Below are 21,163 nucleotides of genomic sequence, written 5' to 3' on the forward strand. Positions count from 1 at the left end.
GGGTAGAAGAGAGGGGGGAAAGAAGTGATCAAGGAGGAGCTGAGCCGGGCAAAGGCCAGGTGATTACCGGAAGGGGATGGTTAGGGGTCTTGTTTGCTGAATAGGTGAGTTTTGAGTAGTTTTCTAAAGCCAAGGTAAGTGGGGGCCTCCAATATCATTTGGGCTAGCCATGGGTTCAGCTTGGCTGCTTGGAAGGTGAAGGTTTTGTCTAGGAATCTTTTGAGGTGACACAGCTTTAGCGAAGGGAAGATTTTATATAGATTTTATATAATTCCTGGATTTATACTATAATTAAGATTGTTCACAGGAATTAAAAGAGATCTAAAAATAATTATAATTCCTATATGACTTGTACAGATAAAATTAAACTGAATTATATAATATCCATTTTACAATTGCCTTTTAAAACATATATCTTAAATTAATAATACTTTATTCATTCTTATATTCATTAACTTATACTATACTCATAAAGGATGATATCCATTTCCCTCTGTGCAATTACTCTAAGTGGCTAGAAACTCAAATCTATAGTTTTATGCAGATGATTCCAAACATAAATCCCCAATCTCCACTCCTGCTATCCTTATAGGCAATTGTTGAAGAAAAGAGAGACAAGCCGCTTACATAACGGCATTAAATATAACTCTTGTGTTAACAATATTCTACATATCAATGACAGACAAAGTCCAGGAAACATTTCAGTTTCCATATTCTTCCATCTTATATAAGTAAACGTTAAATAATGAAAGACAAGCCTAAATAGGGGCTCCTGCAATAATATTTTTTTTATTCAGAGAAGCCATTCTCCTCTTTTGGTTCCCTATAAACTAGGATCCCCGGCCCAAAACATTAGCACTCAAATTTAATAGGCCCTTTTTTGGCTGAAGTAGCACTACCGGAGATCATCTCAATCTCGTTACCTAAGCTAGGTAGCATCATCTACTGTTGCAGAACAAAATCACAGGACTTCCAGGAGCATCAAGGAGGCTACCGTTATTGAGAACTATATGAATGCCAGTTATTTCCACAACTTCTATGTACACATCCATTTTCTACTACCCCTGCCAAAGTCCATCCTTTGCAGCGTGTCATGCAGGTATTCACCCGTTCCTGTGTTTGGAGCGTCATGTCCGTTGTATAAAGCTTAACATCTTAAATTAAGGTTACTGAAATCCACACTTATCTACCCTCCCTCCCCTTTAAAATAGGCAAGACCTGTCATACAGTTCTCAGACTGAGTCCTGGGAATGAGGGAAGAGAATTTGTTCATGCATTTAGAGAGAAATGACACGAACAAGCTCAACCCAAGGCAAGGGGAAAGGGAGAAAGGGCACCGATAATTGAATGAAGAGTGTTTCTCAGTGATCAAATCCGATTAAGACATTCAGATCAGACATGACAGCGCAGCCATACTTCCCTCGATATATGAAGCATCCATTGAAACTCAAAAGAGACCGCACATGAAGATATACACAACAATGAAGACAGGTTCTTTTGTGAACAAAATGTTCACTGGCTCCTATTCACATCACTGGCTCAAGTTCCACCCTATCCCCTACTTTTCTATTGTTCTATATTAATATTTTTTTATAACATTTTTTATTTTTTTAATTCTTCGCTTGTGAGTATCAAGAGCTGCTTAAACATGCTACCTTGTAAAAAAAAAAAAAAAAAAAAAAAGGAAATTTTAAAGATAGATGGTAAAATAATAGAAGAAAGTTGAAAATCAAAGTTCTCACCAGAGAGGCGTCACATTTTAGATTTTGAAGGAGTGGGGTGATACATGGAATAGCACTAGTGGTAGCAGAGATGTGTGGAATAACAGGTATGATGACGGTGGAGCTGGCAGAGCTAGAGAAAGAAATACAGAAGTTGTTGAGGGTTTGTGAAAGCTGGAACATCAGTGGTAGAAAATCTGTGGAGTGCTACTGGAAGGAAAGGGTATATGCAGGATGTGAGACAGAGACACTGCAGATATCTGGAGAAGTTGGAGCAATAGAGGTAGGGTAGTGGCTGTGGCAAAGGGATATTTATAGGAGCTGGTATGGCATTGGTAGGTTAGTGTGGAGGGTCTATGGTAGCAGAGATGGAAACTATAGAGCAGGAGTTCTCAACCCAATGCTTCGGATACACCTAACCAGTCAGGTTTCTAGGATATCCACAATGAATATGCATGAGATCAATTTGCATGCTCTATCTCCATTCTTTGCAAATCTATCTCATTCATATTCATGTGGATATTCTGAAAACCTGACTAGTTAGATATATACCAAAGATTGGGTTGAGAACAGCTGCTATAGAGTAATAGCAGCTGTAGAGGTATGTATGAAGGACTTTAAACAGTAGCAGGGAGTGTATGAAAGTTGTGGCATGGTAAAGAGGTGTGTGTTTATGTAAATGTATACGAGTTGGAGCAACTGTAATGGGTATATGTATTAAAGAGATGTGATAGTAATGTGAACTGCTGAGGTGCAGCAGAAAGGATTATACTGAGATGTAGCAAGATATAGTGCAAGGTGTGTGACCTTTTATCACTGCACTAGTGTGTTCAAGTATTGTGGCAGTGCATAAATCTAGTGCATATTTAGAAGCCTTATATTCATTGTGACTTATTCCAAAGCAAACACCTGCAGTATATTTCATTATTGTATTCTGTAGCACTTCTGTTGTTTCAATGTGATTCAATCTGAGGATAAAATTATCTCCTCTTTACAAGGAAGTTCTCATTTTAATTTAAGCTAACCTTTAAATTTATTCTGGTGTTGTTATTTTAGATCACATGTCAACATTCCACATATTTGGCATCAGGGACATCTTAGCTCATATCACGGCCATAATGAAGAAGTAAGTTTGTGATGGACTCTTCCTCTGGGTAGTGTGAAAGTATGTTACCAATATATGCAAAATACAATTGCCATTAAAAGGCATTTCATGTACAGTAAGTTCTCCAGAATAGAACAAAAGGAACATGGGTAACATTACACTATTAGGGGCATGTTCATAACACTAAGATGTCCAAAATATGGCATAAATTAGCACTTGGATATCCTAATCGCCAGGTCATCCAAGTGCTGATTTTCAACACCGTCTTTCAAGACATCTTGCGAGACATCCTCTGTGCATCCAAAACTAAATGGAGGCATGTTGGAGGCATGTTCTAGGTGTGCTTTGGATATGCATAGACTTGGACATCTTGTGGTAATAATCAAACCTTTCTGATGACATCCTGGATGGAACTTAGATGTTATGAGTTAGACCTGCTTTAAAAGTGTCTATGTGCCAAAAAGATACCCTAACTGGCCAGATGACCACTGGAAAGATTAAGTTATGACACCGCCTCCCCCCCCCCCTACCACTATCCCTTAGTGGTCACGGACATTTTTGTGGTCAAAAATGGCAAACAATGGTTGGACATCCTAGTGGACCCCCCAAAAAAACCCTAAACTTGGACATCTTGTGGTATTGCCAGTTTTGAAAATGGTCGTTTCTCTGCCTCCAACTTTGGACGTGCCCCTCTTTGTCAAATAAGGTTAAGAGAAGAAGAAATCATTCTTCATGATGGGGCAAAATAGAACAATGTCCCCAGCAATTCTGAGAAAACATTGAGAGCAATGTAAGAATGCTAACAGATGTGAGATAGGATTTCTTTTTAACCTAATTAACTTGGTTTCCTCCATGGAAACAGGCCTTTGAAAATCCTCCGGTTTGTATATCTTTCTGTCCACATAAGTGTTGCCTCACTTTCCTAAATTGTCTATCAAATTTCATTCAAATGCAACCCTCATCTACTGTGAAGGGCAGGTGCTGGCACTCTACTCCCCTATCCCCAGGGACCATGATAAGTTGGGCAGGAGGGGGAGGGGAGCTTTCAAGGAATAACCAGCAGAAGAAGGGAGGTGTTGATGTCCCTGTATAGGTCATTGGTGAGGCTGCACTTGGAGTATTGTATTCAGTTTTGGAGGCCGTATCTGGTGAAGGATATAAAAAGAAGCAGTCCAGAGGAAGGCAACGAAAATGGTAACGGGTTTCAACCAAAAAAAGTATGAGAAGAGGCTGGAAGATCTAAAGATGTATACTCTGGAGGAGAGGAGGGACAGGGGAGATATGATACAGATGTTTAAATACTTGAAAGGTATTAATATAGAACCAAATGTTTTCCAGAGAAGAAAAAATGGTAAAACTAGAGGGCATAATTTGAGGTTGCGGGGAAGAAGACTTAGGAGCAAGAGACAAGTTAATTTAACCATGTATTTTAATGGGTATAACTAATGGGCAGACTGGATAGACCGTTCAGGTCTTTATCTGCCATCATTTACTATGTTACTTCTTCATTCTTGTATCAAGAATGGAAGGTAAAACACAGTCTCAAAAAACAGTTTCTTCAAAACCAGCACAACAGCAAAAACAGACTTCTGCTCAGATAGTTGAAAGCGCAGTCTATAGATTTCTGAATTCTCTTGCACACAGAATGGAAAGGTTTTTCTTCTCCTTGGGGACCCTGTAATAATCTGGTTTCATACCCATACTTCTAATAACCATCTCCTCATTGACTCCCCTATCCATTCCTTATCTCCCTAGTGGACTCCTTGCATCACTCCCCAAACCTTAGGTTCTTCAATCCATCTCCTGGGACTTGTTCAGAGATAGACACTAAAAACAGTTGCCATTTTTTTTATATATTTAAGTATTTTATTGATTTCATTGTAATATCAAGTAAAACTTATACGGAAAGCAAATTTAACCAAACATATTACAATCATATAAATCCATACTTAACAAATTAAGTAGTTTACAAGAAAAACTATTATGGTGAAATTAGCTCAAGTCCTCTTTAGATCCAAGAATTAATTTGCGAGAAAAAACAAGAAAACAACCAAAAGAAGTAAAATTGTGCCTTTAGATCGGGTTGAGAGTTACTATTTTCTTTAGAGCTCAAGTTGAATTTTCTCCTTGTCCAGAGGGGACATAGCCAGAAAATTAATCAAATGTTGAGGCTCAAAGAATACATATTTAATGGAATGATAATGGACAATGCACTTACAAGGATGTCTTAGATAAAAGGTAGCCCCCCAACGAGGTGATCCCCAGTTTCAAAAGAAGAAAATCATGTCTACATTTTTGAGTTTCCCTTGAAACATCAAGGAACATTAGAATTTTACAATCAAGAAATTCCTTCTGTTTATTATTAAAGAATAGTCTCAATAACCAAGATTTATCTATAGAAAGAGCTAAAGTAGCTACTAATGTTGCAGATGTTACCACTTCTTGGTCTGACTTCTCCAATATCTCAGTAATATTCAATATTTGTCCTTCAGTAGGAACAGGTTGCTGTTGATGCGACTTATTACTGGTGCCACTTTTTATTCTTGTCCTTAAAACACGTGGCTCTCAAGACCCTTTCTTCAGAGCCTAACTACTTGTCTTGACTTCTGGAACCTCCAAGGAAGGTTGGATAAAGAAGTTCAAAATGCATCACTCAGCACAAGGTTTTTATACTCTCACATTGAATCACTTCCCACTTGTATTTGATATTTGTTAAGTGGGGATGGGGGTGGGTATTATTTTAATTATCTCATAATATGTATGAATTAATTAATACATTTTGATGTATTAGGTTAGATTTTCTGAAATAGGTAGGGAGGGATTGGGGTTTTTTCTATTTTATTTACATTTGTCATATTTATTAAATGTATTACATAATATTTATTTATATATTTTTTTAATAACTCTTTATTCATTTTTATCTCTTACATCAAGTGAAGATACACATATTAAATCAATTTTAATTTTAAAGTGTTCATGAAGAAAATCAAGTGTGTATTTATAAGATTATATGAATTTTTCTGATACACTTGTTGTAATATGCAAAACTGAATAAAGAAATTAATTAAAAAAAAGAATCACTTCCCACTTAATCTTAGAACAGATTATTTGCAGTAATACTTCCACTATCACATTACAACTAGCGAAGATTGAATATGTTTCTGAAGCTGCTACTGATAAGAATTTATTATCCCCTTACACATGTAGCTCATATGATTCTGTGGCCTCAATATTTTTAATACCTATAATACAGGCTTGATATTACTTATAAAGAAAAAAAAGATTCAGTTTGTAGTAGATTAGTTTTTATCTCAGGGATATCAGAACACAGTGTAGAGTCATTAAGAATTTTCTAAAATAACCAGCCATACTGGGGTTTAAAAAAAAAAAAAAAGAATTGCTCGAATTATTATCAAGCATATCACACTTGAAAAGAGGAAATCTGTAATATGCAAAAAAGAGAATAAAAAATATTCTATCAAATTAGAAGAAAACAAATCCTTCTGTCAAACCACAAGCATCATGGCAAAAACCATAAGAAATGGATGCAAGACAGTCAAACAACATTCTCATCCTAAAAAAAGGGCCAAATGCCAGTGTCTGAATACCTTCTCATACAGTAAGAAAATCCAACAGTTATTAAGGCTCAAAGAAAATATAAGTAATATGCAAGAAATTTCATAAGAAACGCCAAGACCCTTGGTCATAAGGCCAGGAAGTCTTTCTAGTGCTTTTGATTCACTGAAGACAAAATAAGAAAAAATATATACAAATGAGCCCAGAAACTGTTCATGTATACAATGGAAATATAAACACAATACTAAGTTATGATCTGACTCTAAAGTAAAAGTCATTAGGAGGGTAGTTTGAGCCATGATGACATACAGAGAGCTTTCTAGAAAAGCCCTAACACCCATGTGATCTGAGTAAAGCTGGAGTAGAACTACTTATTCTACATTTTTTTTTGTTTAAATCTTTATTAATTTTCCAAAATTTAACAAAAATGCATTACAGTATCTACATAAACAACATTATTCATATACTAGCTGAAGCCCCGGCGTTGCACGTGTATTTAATTAGAGCAATAACACTGTAAATGGATTCAAATAAAGATACTTTATAGTGGTGAATGAAATTATTTTTTTACAGCTTTATAAAAAGTACAATATTCAAATTATAATGTGAAATATTTGACAAAATGAATACAATACAACTAACGCAAAACTTGATTATAAACAACATTTTTAGTTTCACCTCCAGGAGCAAGAACATATAAATTCTTGGGTGAAGAGACCCCCAGAACATATCACCTCAGGTAGTGAGGGATCTGCATACCAAGTTTCGTTCAAATCGGTCAAGCCGTTTTTGCGTGATCGCGGCACATACATACATACCTCCGATTTTATATCTATAGATAATGAGATGCATGCATTCAATAGTATGTTTTAAGATTTATTTTTTTTTAATGAGTTTAATATGGATTGTTCAGACAAAACTCTAGGGCTACTGCCTTTGACACTTTGAATTTTCAATCTCCCTGTTCTCTTACAGACTGATAAAGGTCATGATTGGAACCTCAGTAGTCCTAATGCTGCTTCTTTTTGGTGAGTGTAACATTCAAAGTGAATGTCATTTTTATATATACACACACACAAGAGGATGCTGAAAAGGTCTCAGCCCAACCAAGAAGAGAATGATGTGGATATGGTTCAATCAATGATCTCAAACAATGTCAAAACAGAGAATTTTGTAACAATTAACAAAATAAGATTACACTGTTTTCAGCTACAGTGGCAAATAACACTCAGAATTTAGGAAGTTCGTCGGTTGGGCTGAGAACCTTTCAGCACCCCGTCATATATATAAATAAATAAATATGTATATATTTTTAATTTATTTATTTAATTCATTAATTTTCTATCCCGTTTTCCCCAAAGGGCTCAGAACGGGTTATAGGTTAAACATACATAATATACAGTTAAGAACATAAGAATAGCCTTACTGGGTCAGACCAATGGTCCAGTACTTGGCCAGAACCCAAGGATTAGCAATATTCCATGCTACCGATACAGGGCAAGCAGTTATACCATAATTACAGTACAGGTTAACGATATAACTCAATTCATACTAGGGGTCTAATACCAATACACAGTATATAATATACAGTTTACAGGTTACTATTTGTCATAGTTATGGTAGTCGAGTCCAAGTGCAGTGAGGGATGGGTGCGGTTGCAGTGTTCTTTGTGGATCCAAAGGAGTTCCATTTTGGAGGCGTTTAGTTATAATTTGTTGACAAGACATCCAGTTTTTGATTTCTGAAAGGCAGTTTAGTTTTGTGATCTGGGTGTCTCAGGTTGGATGTCATCTGTGAAGAAGTGAATCTGTATTTGGTATTTGCAGGCTATGTCTGCCTTCCTTCCACAGCAAACCTTTGAGCATCTCCACCTGAAAGTCATATTCAGACCAGATGAATTATAGCCTCTTTTGAGTTCTATGAATATTTTTGTTTATTTGTTTCAGAAACTCAGGAAAAATTAGCTATTTTCCAAAGCAAATCTGGAGAAAATGTGGTCCAATCCCATTGTAGATTTGTCAAAGATTCAGCAATTTTCAGGAATCCCCATTGAATCTGCTTCTTGATTTAGAGTGAATTCTGCTCAAACTTTGATTAGGATTTGCCAATATCAAGAGTCTGAATCAAGTTGTTGTTTTATTTCTTAGATACATTTTTTGACTTCCCCTTCAATAGAATAATGTTTTCAGGTTTTCACTCAAATTATCCTGAATCATAGTCCAATTATTCTGTCCAAGTTCAAGTTCAAGTTTAATTATTCTTAATGAATCGCCTATTTTAAATCACTAAGCGATGTACAAAGCCTTAATACATACAGATTGATACCTTAATACATACAAATTAAATATTAGTGACAATATAAAGTAAATTTTGTAAATAGTAAACATACTTAATTACAAACGTGTATTAAAATGTTAGTTAGGGTATAGAGACATACTTGAATTGTGAGGATAAATAGGAAAGAAATTACAATAATTATCTCTTATCTTTAATTAAACTTTCTTTAAACTACAGTAACTTCATATCATGCAACTGAAAGCCTCACCAACTGCATCTGAAACTGTATTATCCTGTTTTGCAGGAGCACCCTTGCATTATGTTAGATTTCTCTCATTTTTGTCTCCTACAGGGTATTGGATTATGTCATCAAACTTAATGATGCCATTTAATTTTCAAAGAGAGCTTGAGACTGAAAAGTAAGGCAAAATCTTTTTTCTCTTTTCGGTTTTATCACTCAAACTTTGCCTTCTTTTTCATATGCAGTGACTGACTATTTCCGGTGTGTCTGTTCTCTTCTTCTCATGTTTGCTATCTCAGTTTCCCTTGCTTTCTCCTCACTATGGGGCCTTTTTAACAAAGCTGTAATAAGCTTTCGTGAGCAGCAAAAAATGGTGTATTATGGGGCATACAACCCACACACTGAAAGTCGTAACATGGATTAGAACTGAACATAAACAAAACGAAGATCATGAACACAGAAAATGATTAAGATTTTGAGCTTGAAGGCGATAGAATAGAAGTTATAATAGATTTCAATCTCCTGGGCTCTTTTGTAAACAATGAAGCAGCTAGCAGGGAGGAAATACTCTGCAGATTAGCACTTGGTTGCTCTTCAATGAAGGCTCTCAACAAAGTATTCAAAGGCAAGGAGATAACACTCCAAACGAAGAGCAGACTTGTCCACACATTCATTTTCTCAGTGGTCAGTTAAGGATGTGAAAGCTGGACACTACAGAAACAAGACAAAGATTGATTCATTTGAGCTTTGGTGCTAGAGAAGGATTTTAGGCATGACGTGACGCCAGAAGAACTAACTAATCGATTATGGATGAAATCAAACCGGCTATGTCACTCGAAGCCCAAGTGATGACATTATGACTGTCTTATTTTGATCACACCAACAGAAGAGAGAGATCACTGGAGAAGGACATCATGTTTGGGAAGATCAAAGACACCAGGCGAAGAGGGCGACCTGCAATTAGATGGCTGGATATGTTGAAAACAACAATGGGTATGACACTGGAGGACCTTTCCAGCCTAGTACAAAATAGATTTCTTTCTAGATCTGCAATTCATCAAGTCGCTAGTACTCAAGCACAAGTTGATGGCACCTAACAACAACAATGACTCATGCACTAATTTGTTTTAATGGCCAAGCACTAATAGCAAAAATAGCACATGGAGAGTTTGGCGCAGTGGTTAAAACTACAGCCTCAGAGCACACTGGTGTTGTGGGTTCAAACCACATAAGAATTGCCGCTGCTGGGTCAGACCAATGGTACATTGTGCCCAGCAGTCCGCTCCCACGGTGACCCTTAGATCAAAGACCAGTGCCCTAATTGAATCTACCCTTACCTGGGTATGTTCTGGTTCAGCAGAAACTTGTCTAACTTTGTCTTGAATCCCTGGAGGGTGTTTTCCCCTATAACAGCCTCTGGAAGAGCATTCCATATTTATACCACTCTCTGGGTGAAGAAGAACTTCCTTACGTCCCCTTTCAGCTTTAGAGAGTGCCCTCTCATTCTCTCTACCTTGGAGAGGGTGGCCAACCTGTCTTTATCTACTAAGTCTATTCCCTTCATTATCTTGAATGTTTCGATCATGTCCCCTCTCAGTCTCCTCTTTTCAAGGGAGAAGAAGCCCAGTTTCTCTAATCTCTAATCTCTCAGTGTACGGCAGCTCCTCCAACCCCTTAACCATTTTAGTTGCTCTTCTCTGGACCCTTCATGTACAGCGACCAGTGCTGGACACAGTATTCCAGGTGGGGGGGCGTACCATGGCCCGGTACAGTGGCATGATAACCTTCTCCGATCTGTTTGTGATCCCCTTCCTAATAATTCCTAGCATTCTGTTCACCCTTTTTGCTGTCGCCATGCATTGCGCGGATGGTTTCATTGACTTGTCTACCAGCACTCCCAAGTCTCTTTCCTGGGGGGTCTCTCCGAGTACTGCACCGGACATCCTGTATTAGTGTATAAGATTTTTGTTGCTGACATGCATCACCTTACACTTATCCACGTTAAACCTCATTTGCCATGTCACAGCCCATTCCTTGAGTGTGTTTATGTCACATTGCAGGTCTTTGCAATCCTTCTGTGTCTTCATTACGCTGAATAACTTTGTATCATTCGCAAATTTAATCACCTCGCTCGTCGTACCAATTTAAGGATTATGTAACAGTTTCTTAAGGTTTATAAATGTTTAATATGTGGATAAGATATATTTGATATAGAGCACTTATCATAAACTATGATAACTTTGCTTCGAACTTCACGGTATAGCGGTATATAAGAAATAAATTATTATTATTATTATAATTTGATGGATAATGTGGGGTAGGAAGGAGGGTTATAACTCTTTATAAGTCATGTAAGGATATTAAGTGTTGTTTTACGTATAAAATGTATTCTTTACTGTTTTCACTTATTGAAAGTGTAAAAATGAATAAAGAATTAAAAAAAAAAAAAAAAAAAAAATATGTTGAAGAGCACGAGTGCAAGCACCGAACCCTGCGGCACTCCACTCATGACCCTTTTCCAATCCGAGTATTGTCCATTTACCCCCACTCTCTGTTTCCTATCCGCCAACCAGTTTTTAATCCATGTGAGTATATCACCCTCGATTCCATGGCTTGCAATTTTTCGAAGTAGTTGTTCATGTGGGACCTTGTTGAATGCCCCGCGCGCTATATGCTAATGCCTCCATAGAGCTTGCATTAGTATTTTTCGTGTAGCACAGGGGTTAGTGCGCGCTAAAAACGCTAGCGCACCTTAGTAAAAGGAGCCCTTAGTATCTATAGTGCTATCAGACACATGCAGCGCTGTACATTAAAGATGAGGCATTAAGTTCACCCATGCTAATTGTGAACAGTCTTAATGAGTGGTAAAGTAAGTTTCAGTGAGATAACTACAGATGACATGCTGGGCACACCACCATCAGTTATCACACAGTCTTTGCACTTAGGAGGTAATTCTATGAAGCAGAGGCGTAATATTTATGTGCTAGCTACAACATCAATGGTTGGAATCTTAATATATGCACAAACATGCCAGATATGCGCTTCTATAATATTCTATAACTAAATGGATATGTCTGATAGCATGCACTTTGCAGGTGAGTCTTCACATGGACAGAGTCTGGGCAGCTCATAGGTGGGTACAAAATGACACATGTAACGACAGTGCTGAAAGATAATTATTAGTTTATTTGCTTTTTGATTGATTTAGGAGAGAATTCATCAATGGGCGTTGCCACATTATAAAGTGCTAACAATTAGCATGAGCTAATCTAGAATCAGAAAATAATATTAAATGTTGAACTAAGGCCAGTACTGGGCAGACTTGCACAGTCTGTGTCTGTATATGGCTGGGGGAGGATGGGCTGGAGAGGGCTTCAATGGCTGGGAGGATGGGCTGGAGAGGGCTTCAATGGCTGGGAGGGTGTAGATGGGCTGCAGTAGGTTTTGACGGAGATTTCAGCAGTTGGATCCCAAGCACAGTACCAGTAGAGCTTTGGATTCTTGCTCAGAAATAGCTAAGAAGAAAAAATTTAAAAAATTTATATTGAATCAGGTTAGGCAGACTGGATGGACCATTCGGGTCTTTATCTGATGTCATCTACTATGTTACTATGTTACATATGTATCTCTGAAACATAGGCACATGTATTTACTATACACTAGTTCTAAAGCTGGCATAAGTGTTTGCACCTACTGTAAGTACATACACACATATACACATGGTTTCTGTAAAGAAAAGTAGGTGTCTAGGAGGAGACATTCTATATAGCCAAAGTTAGGCACTGGGTTGATCTGCGCTAAGCTAATATTCAATAAAAGTCATTCCACAGGCAACTGCCTTTATAGAATACAAGCTTAGCATGCATTTTCACACCTAGCTTTGGGCGCAAGCATTGACATTTGACAAAGACTGGTATAAAAATGCTCACACCCGACTAATGGCAGGCACAGAAATTACAGTATTGTCTTACTCTGTACCTAATTCCTGGAAATGTCCTAACCTACCCCTGCCTATCACTTGGCCGCACTCCCATTGGGGTTGCACACGAGAAAAGATAGGTGTATACAGGGATGTAGGACAGATCTATATATAACTACTGATTGTCAATTAGTATTTGTTTATGCCAATAATTGATTGATCTCACCTAATTAGCCAATTAAATTGTGTACAGATGTGTGATCTGCACCCAAAATTGCACACCTAACTTTTAGGAACCAGTACAAAATCTGATGGATACTATACATCCCTTTATAGAATATACACCAATGAGATGCCCAACTATCAAATTATCCCCTTATTGTGTATTATTTGCTAGGAAATGCTATAGGAATAAATCTTGGAACTCTTTAGTAAAAGGAGTCCAAAGTATTTTCTTCTTGCATCTCTTCTCATTTTACTTTTACTTCTGGCAAGGAACTCCGAAGAATTGACATTTCTTCTCGGTGAAATCCAACTCCTGCTACAACAACTGGTGAAATTGAAGGAAGACATTGCAACTGTAGAAAATAATATCAAGGACTTTGTCATTCAGACTATTGAAATTAAAATGCAGAATGCTCAGGCTGCTGAAATGATTTCCAAACAGGTAAAAATGTGTAGCTTGTTCTTCTTGTCTTCTACCCATCTTCCTACTGCATTCTACAGCATACTCCTCAGTTCCTCTATTGGAGCATACAGACAATCCCCAGGTTAACAATGGGTTCTGGGGTTTATAAAAAAAAAAATATATATATATATATATATTAATTTTCATTATGAATCAAGCATAACTTGTACAGAAAGGAAATTGAAGCAAAGAAGAAAATAAAAATGAAGATTACATACTAGAAGAAATCAAATGTAAGCTTAAATTTCAACTCAAGTCCTCAAACAGGATCCAATGTGGATAATAAAGTGAGTAATTACAGAAAACTACATAAAGCAACAAGCTAGTTGGTTGAGACTAGGGCATCCTATTCCTTTAACATTGCACTCAGATCTCATCTTTCTCTAAGTGTGACGTTGACAGGAATGTTGACAGTTGGAAGGGCTCAAAGAAGACATTTTTGCTGTCGATAATGTATTACACATTTGCATGGGTGGCGTAAGAAAAAAGTCACCCCGAGAGCTGCAAAACTAGGTTTCATTAACAAGAATTCACGTCTCCTTCTCTGTGTATCTTTAGCCAAATCTGGGAACATCTGTATTCTGAGACCTAAGAATTATTTTTGCTTATTCTTAAAGAAAAGGCTCAGCAACCAGTTTTTATCTGGTGCGAGAGCTACTGTTAGAAGTAAGGTTGCAGGGGTCACCAATTCTTTATCAGATAGTTCCAACAGATTAGATATATTGATCATGTTCCAATTCTTGTTGTTGTCGGTCTTGTGCCTTATTTGGAAGATAATAAACCTGTGTGAGTGGGGTACTGATTCCTCAGGAACCTCCAACACTTCTAACATATAGCGTTTCAACATTTCTCTAGGTGCTACCATTGAAGCCCTAGAGAAATTAATCAGTCTAAGATTGTTATTTTGGGAGAAGTTCTCTAATGCTTCCACTTTCCTTCTTAAATTTGTATTGTCCTTGATTAGTGCTTCACTAATTTGCTTTGAGGTCTTTAACTCTTGGTGAATAGTCAGTCTGTAAAGAAGTTTTAGAGCCCTCTCTGGTGGACTCTTTGGTTAGAAAGGGTTTTTTTTACTCTCTGGAAGCTTTGGTCCATTAGAGCATACTTTGATGTTTCATCATTTAGAATTTTGGTACAATCCCTTATACTAAGTCAACTTGATTACTGTAATATTGCCTATTTAGCAATTTCCCAGAAGAATATGCAGCGATTACAATTGATGCAAAATGCGGCAGTCAGGCTAATTTTTGGGTTAAAGAAATTTGATCATGTAACACCTTCCTACCGACTTCTGCACTGGTTGCTGATGGAGGTGCGTGTAAAGTTTAAGTTTGGATGTTTTTGCTTTAAGATACTATTTGGTTTAGCCCCTAAATATATAACTGACCTTTTTTCTTTCTCAACCAATAGACATAAGTGAAGCTCACACTTGAATTTTGTTTCTCCACCGGTTAGAGGATGTAAATTTAAAAAACATCAACATCTTTTCTCATATCTTTTCTCATAAGCATTATAGGGTAAAGATCTGGAACTATTACTTATGCTCACTAATACTTATGGGGAATTTCTCTTAGATTTTCAAGATTGTAAATCCTTTTCTCACATTATCCTTATGTTCTAACCCAACCTGATTAACTCATCTTGTTTTTTTTTTATTTTTTTATTGTATTTTTTCTTTTCCCTCCTTTCCTACTGTTCCATGTGTTTGTTACCCCAGTTCGTCTTTTAATTTTTTAAGTAACAATTTTTATTTACGATGTATTTGTAATTTTAATATATCCAATTTTATTTCTTTGTAAAACGCTTTGTATCCTGAAAAGCGTTCAATCAAATATTTTAATAAACTTGAAACTTGAAACTAGAAGACATCTAAAAACATATCTGTTCCTGAAGTACTTAGGTAGCTTATTTGTACAATCTTATTCCACAATAACGGATCTCTAGAGCTGTTAATCACTAGCTTTTACTTTGTTAGTTTTACATAATTTGTAGCATTTTTTACCATTGCAAACTGCATAGAACTTTACGGTCCTGCGTATATAAACTGTTATTATTATTATTTATTATTATTTACTTCAATCTTCAAATTCTTTATCTCATTTTCTTGGCCCTTAAGTTTCCCTTCCAGCTGCTGTAGCTGGGGGTTTATGGATCTTACCAAATTTGCTACAAGATCCGATAAGAAATCCGATAAGAAAGATCCGATAAGAAAGTGCCGGGCTTTGAAAAGCCGTCTGGCCCCCGGACATGTCCTCAAAATGAGGACATGTCCGGGGAAATCCGGACTACTGGTAACCCTATGTACACCACCTTGGGTGAATCTCTTCAAGGTGGTTCAAAAATCCCAGTAAATAAATAAATAAATAAGACACCATGAGCCACAAGTCCAACCACCTATGGAAAATACCATTATTTTATCATCCTTACTCGAAACATACCGTTGAGTCGTTATAATAGTAATGTCTGGTACGTGGTCACTAAGTAGCATATAGACCTCCTTCCCCTCCCCCACCATCCCAGGGCCCCTGCAGCACGTCTATCACGTCTAACCCCTCCTGGGGGTTTTCAATTTGAAGCAAATGTGAGTTTAAATTAGTTTGCTCACCCTCTGGCAGCGTTCCCTGTCGATCGTCCTCCTGAGCAGTTGTTGTTATATCATTAGTTTCCATATTCAGACTCCTGTGCAAAAGCAGAGAGTCTGTGGCCACACTCCTCTTCTCGATCTCTTTGGCCTCTGAGGGGAGATGAACTCCGACCTCCAGAAGCACCTCCACCCATGGGGAGCTGGTAGATTGAGGATGTGGGGGAGGTGCTCTAAAGTCGAGACTCAACGATGTTTCTAATCCCATAGAGATCGCTTCTGTCTCGCCTCCTCGGAATGTCTCATCCGGGGAAATCACCAACGGCAATGATATGCCCTGCATTCTCCTCATCAGCTCCTCAATGTTACAAAGAGCAGCCGTTCCGGAGCGCCACGAGGCTCCAGCCACTTTTTTTCCTCTCCTCTTCGGCATTGCCAATAATTCAGGTAATAAGGTAGCGGAAACTCTAGTTTTTGAGGCAGCTTTCAAGGACGTGTAGCTCAGCCAACATAGTGTGCGGCCATCTTGGATCAAGGGTTCCATTTTTAAAATCATTCTTAAGTTGAATTTGTATGTAACTCGGATCCTAGTATTCTTTCCACCTTCTCCACCTCCTTGAGGTCCTTCTTGCATCCCTTTACATCCATCCCACTGATCCATCTCCATCACCACATCCAACAATACTTCCTCTCATCTCTCTAATCTAATTTAAACGTTAGATTTATATACCGTGTCATCTTCTGAAATAAGGAGCTCGACTCGGTTTACATAAAATTCGATATACAGGGAATCAATTAACAGAACTAAACATAGGAATTGCTAAGGAAGAAAAATAATTATTAACACTCCTTAACACTATTACCCAAAAACTGTTGGAATAACATCGTTTTCATCAATTTACAAAAAATCTGAAGAGAAAAAAAAAAGCATTCTGATACAACAAGGGATTTCATTCCAGATCATTGTGAACATATATGAGAAAGACCGTGAAATATTGCCAACAGACTTTAATCCTTGCAATGATGTAAAAGAGATTTTATATTTCTAGGAATTTCTTGAGACAGAAGACCAAAGAGAGTTCCATGTTAAAGGAACTATGTGAATCCCCATGCATCTCTACCTCATTCTTCTCCCACCACCATGTCCAATAATTCTCTCTCCCTCCGTATGTCCAACAATTCTCCTCTTTCTTCATCTCCCCATGTGCACCATCTCTCTTTCCCTCTCACTCAGACACCCAATTCTCCCTTTTAATTCCCTCCCCACCTCAGCATCTCTTTACCCCACTGCCTCCATTCTTCCATTCCATGGCTCATACTCCCCTCTCTTCCTCCATTCTGTGTCCCAAGTTCATGCCCCCTCCCCCTTCTTTCCATCCTTTGTCTGAAGTTTGTGCTCCCTCCCGAGTCTCAATGCACCCCTCTCCCTCCTGGTGTCCCAACGCACCCTTCTCTCTCTCTCTCTTTCTCTCTCTCTCTCTCCCTCTCTCTCTCTCTCTTTCCCTCTATTCTGTGCCCCAAGAATGTGCTGCCTTCTCATAGGTGTTTATCTTCCTCTGGCTGGCTCTCTCCTCCTACCAGCAGGAGTCATTTTACAAAGCTGCAGGTAACAGCTCTTATGCATGTCCCCCGGCTGACCTGGAAGCCTTCCCTCTGATGTCAGAGGGAAGACTTTCGGCTCAGATGCAGGATGTGCTTAGGATCAGCTGCCCATAGCTTTGTGCAGAGAAACAACTGCAGCTGGAAAAAGGAAGCTGGCCAGAAGAAGTTAAACACCCACGGCAGGGAGGCAAATACTTGGGTCACAGAATGGAGGGAGAGAGGGAGAAAAAGAAGCACGCTGGGACTCGGGAGAGGGGCACGCTGGGACTCGGGAGGAAGAGGGGCATGCTGGAACTCGGGAGGGAGATGGACGTATTGGGACTCGGGAGGGAGAGGGGTATGTTGGGATTCGGGAGGAAGAGGGGCATGTTGGAATACCAAAAGTAGAACGAGGACTCCTGTTCTTAAGCATGAGTCCGACGTAAGTCAGATGTTTGTAAAATGGGGACTGAATATATTCAGCTCTGAAATTGAATCTTAAAACTGACCTTGATGTTTCACCAACTGGACCTGGGCAGAACATGCTATTTATGTAGAGTTTCCCAAATAGGTCAAATTTGCATGAAATCCATTATGATGACACATGAGATACATTTGATCAAGCTGGAGATGTGGAGGGGCATTTTCAGTATGATATCTAAATCTGATTTTGGACGTGTTGTAGGACACTTCCAAAAAGCTATAAAAACAATAAAGCATCTATCTTGTTATTTCAAAAAAATGGCCATTTCATAGATGTGTTTGTGCTAAGAATGGCTATCTTTTTGAACTATTTTTAAGTAAAAAAAAGTCCCAAAAATACACTAAACAAGCCATTGAGATATAAGAGAGGGCCTGCACTTTTAGTAGACTGGCCACATAGGCATCCCAGAAGAGCAGTGGAGCCCCCTAGGGAACATTGCAGTGAACTTCACATAAAAATTCCCAGGCATACATCTAACCATAACCTCCTTATTTTGTGTAGTAAGCCCTCCAAAACCCAACTGTAAACTACAATAACCCTTATGCCTGCAGATATCACCTATATGCAGGTTCAGCAGGTTTTTGAAGGTTCACATTTAACCACAAGTGTAGTAGTTAGTAGGATAAGGACCTGGGTCCTCATCTGTATAGTCCACTGCACCATTCATGAAGTGACTTCAAGGACCTGCTTGCTGCTCTTATAAAACTGGCCTTAAGATCTGAAGCGGTCATACATACTGATATGGGAAAGAGGGGTCAGTGACCAGTAGGGAACTGTGAGGGGGCCATGCCTTTGTCCTTACAGTGAACATCTGTTCAGTTTGGGTACCTTTTAGCACTTATTTATTACTGAAACAGGTCTAGCCCCAAATGTACAAACTTCACCCTGGAGATTATCTACAATGTTCCATTTATCACAGAAAAACATCCAAATCCTAAGCGCACCCTAGTCCCACTCAAACTGTGCCTCCAGCAGTCCCTTCCCCTTGAAATTTAGATGCACTGCAGCAAACAGCTTAGATATCTGTCTACAAAAAGGGTTTCAAAAACAACCATTTGAACTGTTTGGTGAGATAAACATCCATCTGCCTCTTTGTTCAAGTTCAAGTTTATTTGTTCTTAATGAATCGCCTATTTTAAATTACTAGGCGATGTACAATGCCACAAAAAATACTAATAAAACATTGGTGTCAATATATAAACTAACTTTTGTTATGCGATAAAAATTATCATACAAAAATACATACATATAAAAAAAATATTAGTTATGGGTGAAAACATACAAGAGTAGTGAGGACAAATAGGGGGGAAATTACAATGTTTAGACAGGAAAGAGAGAGAAACATAAAAGGTTAGAACACATAGGAGGGAATTCTGAGTTTATCAGTTGAAAAAACTGTTGTTAAAATAATTAAGAATCGTAAGCATTTGTGCCACTTTTTGGAAGCTTTCTTAAAAAAAAAAAAAAAGCCATAGTATATTCTAATTTATGTCATGCATATTCATAAAAAGCCAGCTGGCTCTAGGGTCCCCTGAATGGGTTTGGGAAGCCTGGTATTTGTGGCTTTATTTGTATATCTTTTCCTTTGTTCACTTTTTTTAATTCACAGAAACTTAGAAAAATGTTGAGCATCATACTTAAGAAAATTGCTGAGGATCATGTACAAGTAGCAGATTATGCCCTGAAATCATCAGGTGTGTAAACAGAGACAGAAACTACATAATATATTTAAGTAGCTTGGAGTCTTTCTTTCCTCTTCCCAGTTTGGCCTTTTTATCCAAATCTTGCATTTTTGTATTCTTTTCTCCTCTCTCCTTTTGACTATCATTCCTTCATTGTATTGTTAAGAAATGGACAGCCAGAACATATATGTTTGCGTTTTTCTTTTATCATTTTGACATGAATATCATCAATAGTGTGCCAAAGACGGTGGTTATTATGGGAGTCACTAACCTGCAGAATCCCAGTAGCGCAGGTTGATGACTCCCATGGTAAAAGATGCAGTTAAGCACCTGATAAAATACCCCCACCCCACCCCTAATCTTAAGGCCTACTTCTCTACCCAAAAGTGTATAGGGAAGAGGAAAGGCGGTTCCAAGCCTCGAAGCAAAGCAAAACTAACAAGAGGCACTGGAGATGTCAAATCCAACAGAATGGTCATAGAGCCTTTATTTGTAGTTTGTATCAAAGTTTAAAACAAGCAAAGTTCCAAAAGACAAAGTCCAGTGCCTCTTCTTGTTAGTTCTATTCCCCTACCCACCTTGGGCCTACCAGTACAATTCCTGCTAGTCCAGTAGGCAGGGCCAGTATTAGACATACTGGGGCCCAGGGCAGAAATTAAGGAGAGGGCACTTCTTCTACCTGCCCCTCTCCCAATTTCCTCACCTACTATTACTACCACATACGTATAAAGCAACTTTAAATGACTTCTTCACACACAAAACACATACAGACCTTCACCAAATATAGAACAATGGATCACAAATTAGAAATATAAATATGAAAAAAAATCAGTTGCACTTGTCTTGGTGGGGAAGAGTCCAAACTGTTAAAATGATGATATTGCCTGTTGTCTGTTATCAAATGGGTATGATTCCAATTTTTTTCAGGGGTCTTTTTATAAAAAGTTGAATAGTATGTTAATTAAATATTTTTGGCTGGGTAAAAGGGCAAGAATTGCCTTAGTGACCTTACAAAAGCCAATTATGGAGGGTGGGGTTAATTTTCCAAATTTTTATACGTACCATCAATCTTATATTATGCGACAAGGTATGCATTGGGTCCTCCCAGAACTCATGGGAAAGCTACCGGATTGGTTATGGTTGGAATGGCAGCGCATGTTTTCCATTAGACTTTGTCATCTTCTCAGTATTAAAATGCCTAGAATAAGAAAAAATAATAGAATATTAATGGATACATGGACAACTTTACGATTTGTTAATAATTTAACACCTCTTCCAATTCAAAAATCTACTTATCAGAATATATGG

General features: G+C 38.0%; 1 protein-coding gene across 6 annotated transcripts in view; it reads left to right on the forward strand.

Annotated features, from left to right (window-relative positions):
* The window catches only part of LOC117348587 (SUN domain-containing protein 3-like), a 97,287-nt gene that overhangs the window by 41,084 nt on the left and 35,040 nt on the right, over nucleotides 1-21,163 (forward strand). For 5 of the 6 annotated variants that reach the window (XM_033920881.1, XM_033920885.1, XM_033920883.1 and 2 more), the window contains 5 exons: nucleotides 2,778-2,847; nucleotides 7,378-7,430; nucleotides 9,032-9,098; nucleotides 13,335-13,506; nucleotides 19,783-19,867. In XM_033920881.1, the coding sequence (XP_033776772.1) occupies nucleotides 2,778-2,847; nucleotides 7,378-7,430; nucleotides 9,032-9,098; nucleotides 13,335-13,506; nucleotides 19,783-19,867 (447 nt within the window). The remainder of the gene's footprint in view (nucleotides 1-2,777; nucleotides 2,848-7,377; nucleotides 7,431-9,031; nucleotides 9,099-13,334; nucleotides 13,507-19,782; nucleotides 19,868-21,163) is intronic. The other variant, XM_033920886.1, reaches the window with a different exon arrangement.

This window comes from Geotrypetes seraphini, chromosome 14 (genome assembly GCF_902459505.1).
Source record: "Geotrypetes seraphini chromosome 14, aGeoSer1.1, whole genome shotgun sequence".
Classification (NCBI taxonomy): domain Eukaryota; kingdom Metazoa; phylum Chordata; class Amphibia; order Gymnophiona; family Dermophiidae; genus Geotrypetes; species Geotrypetes seraphini.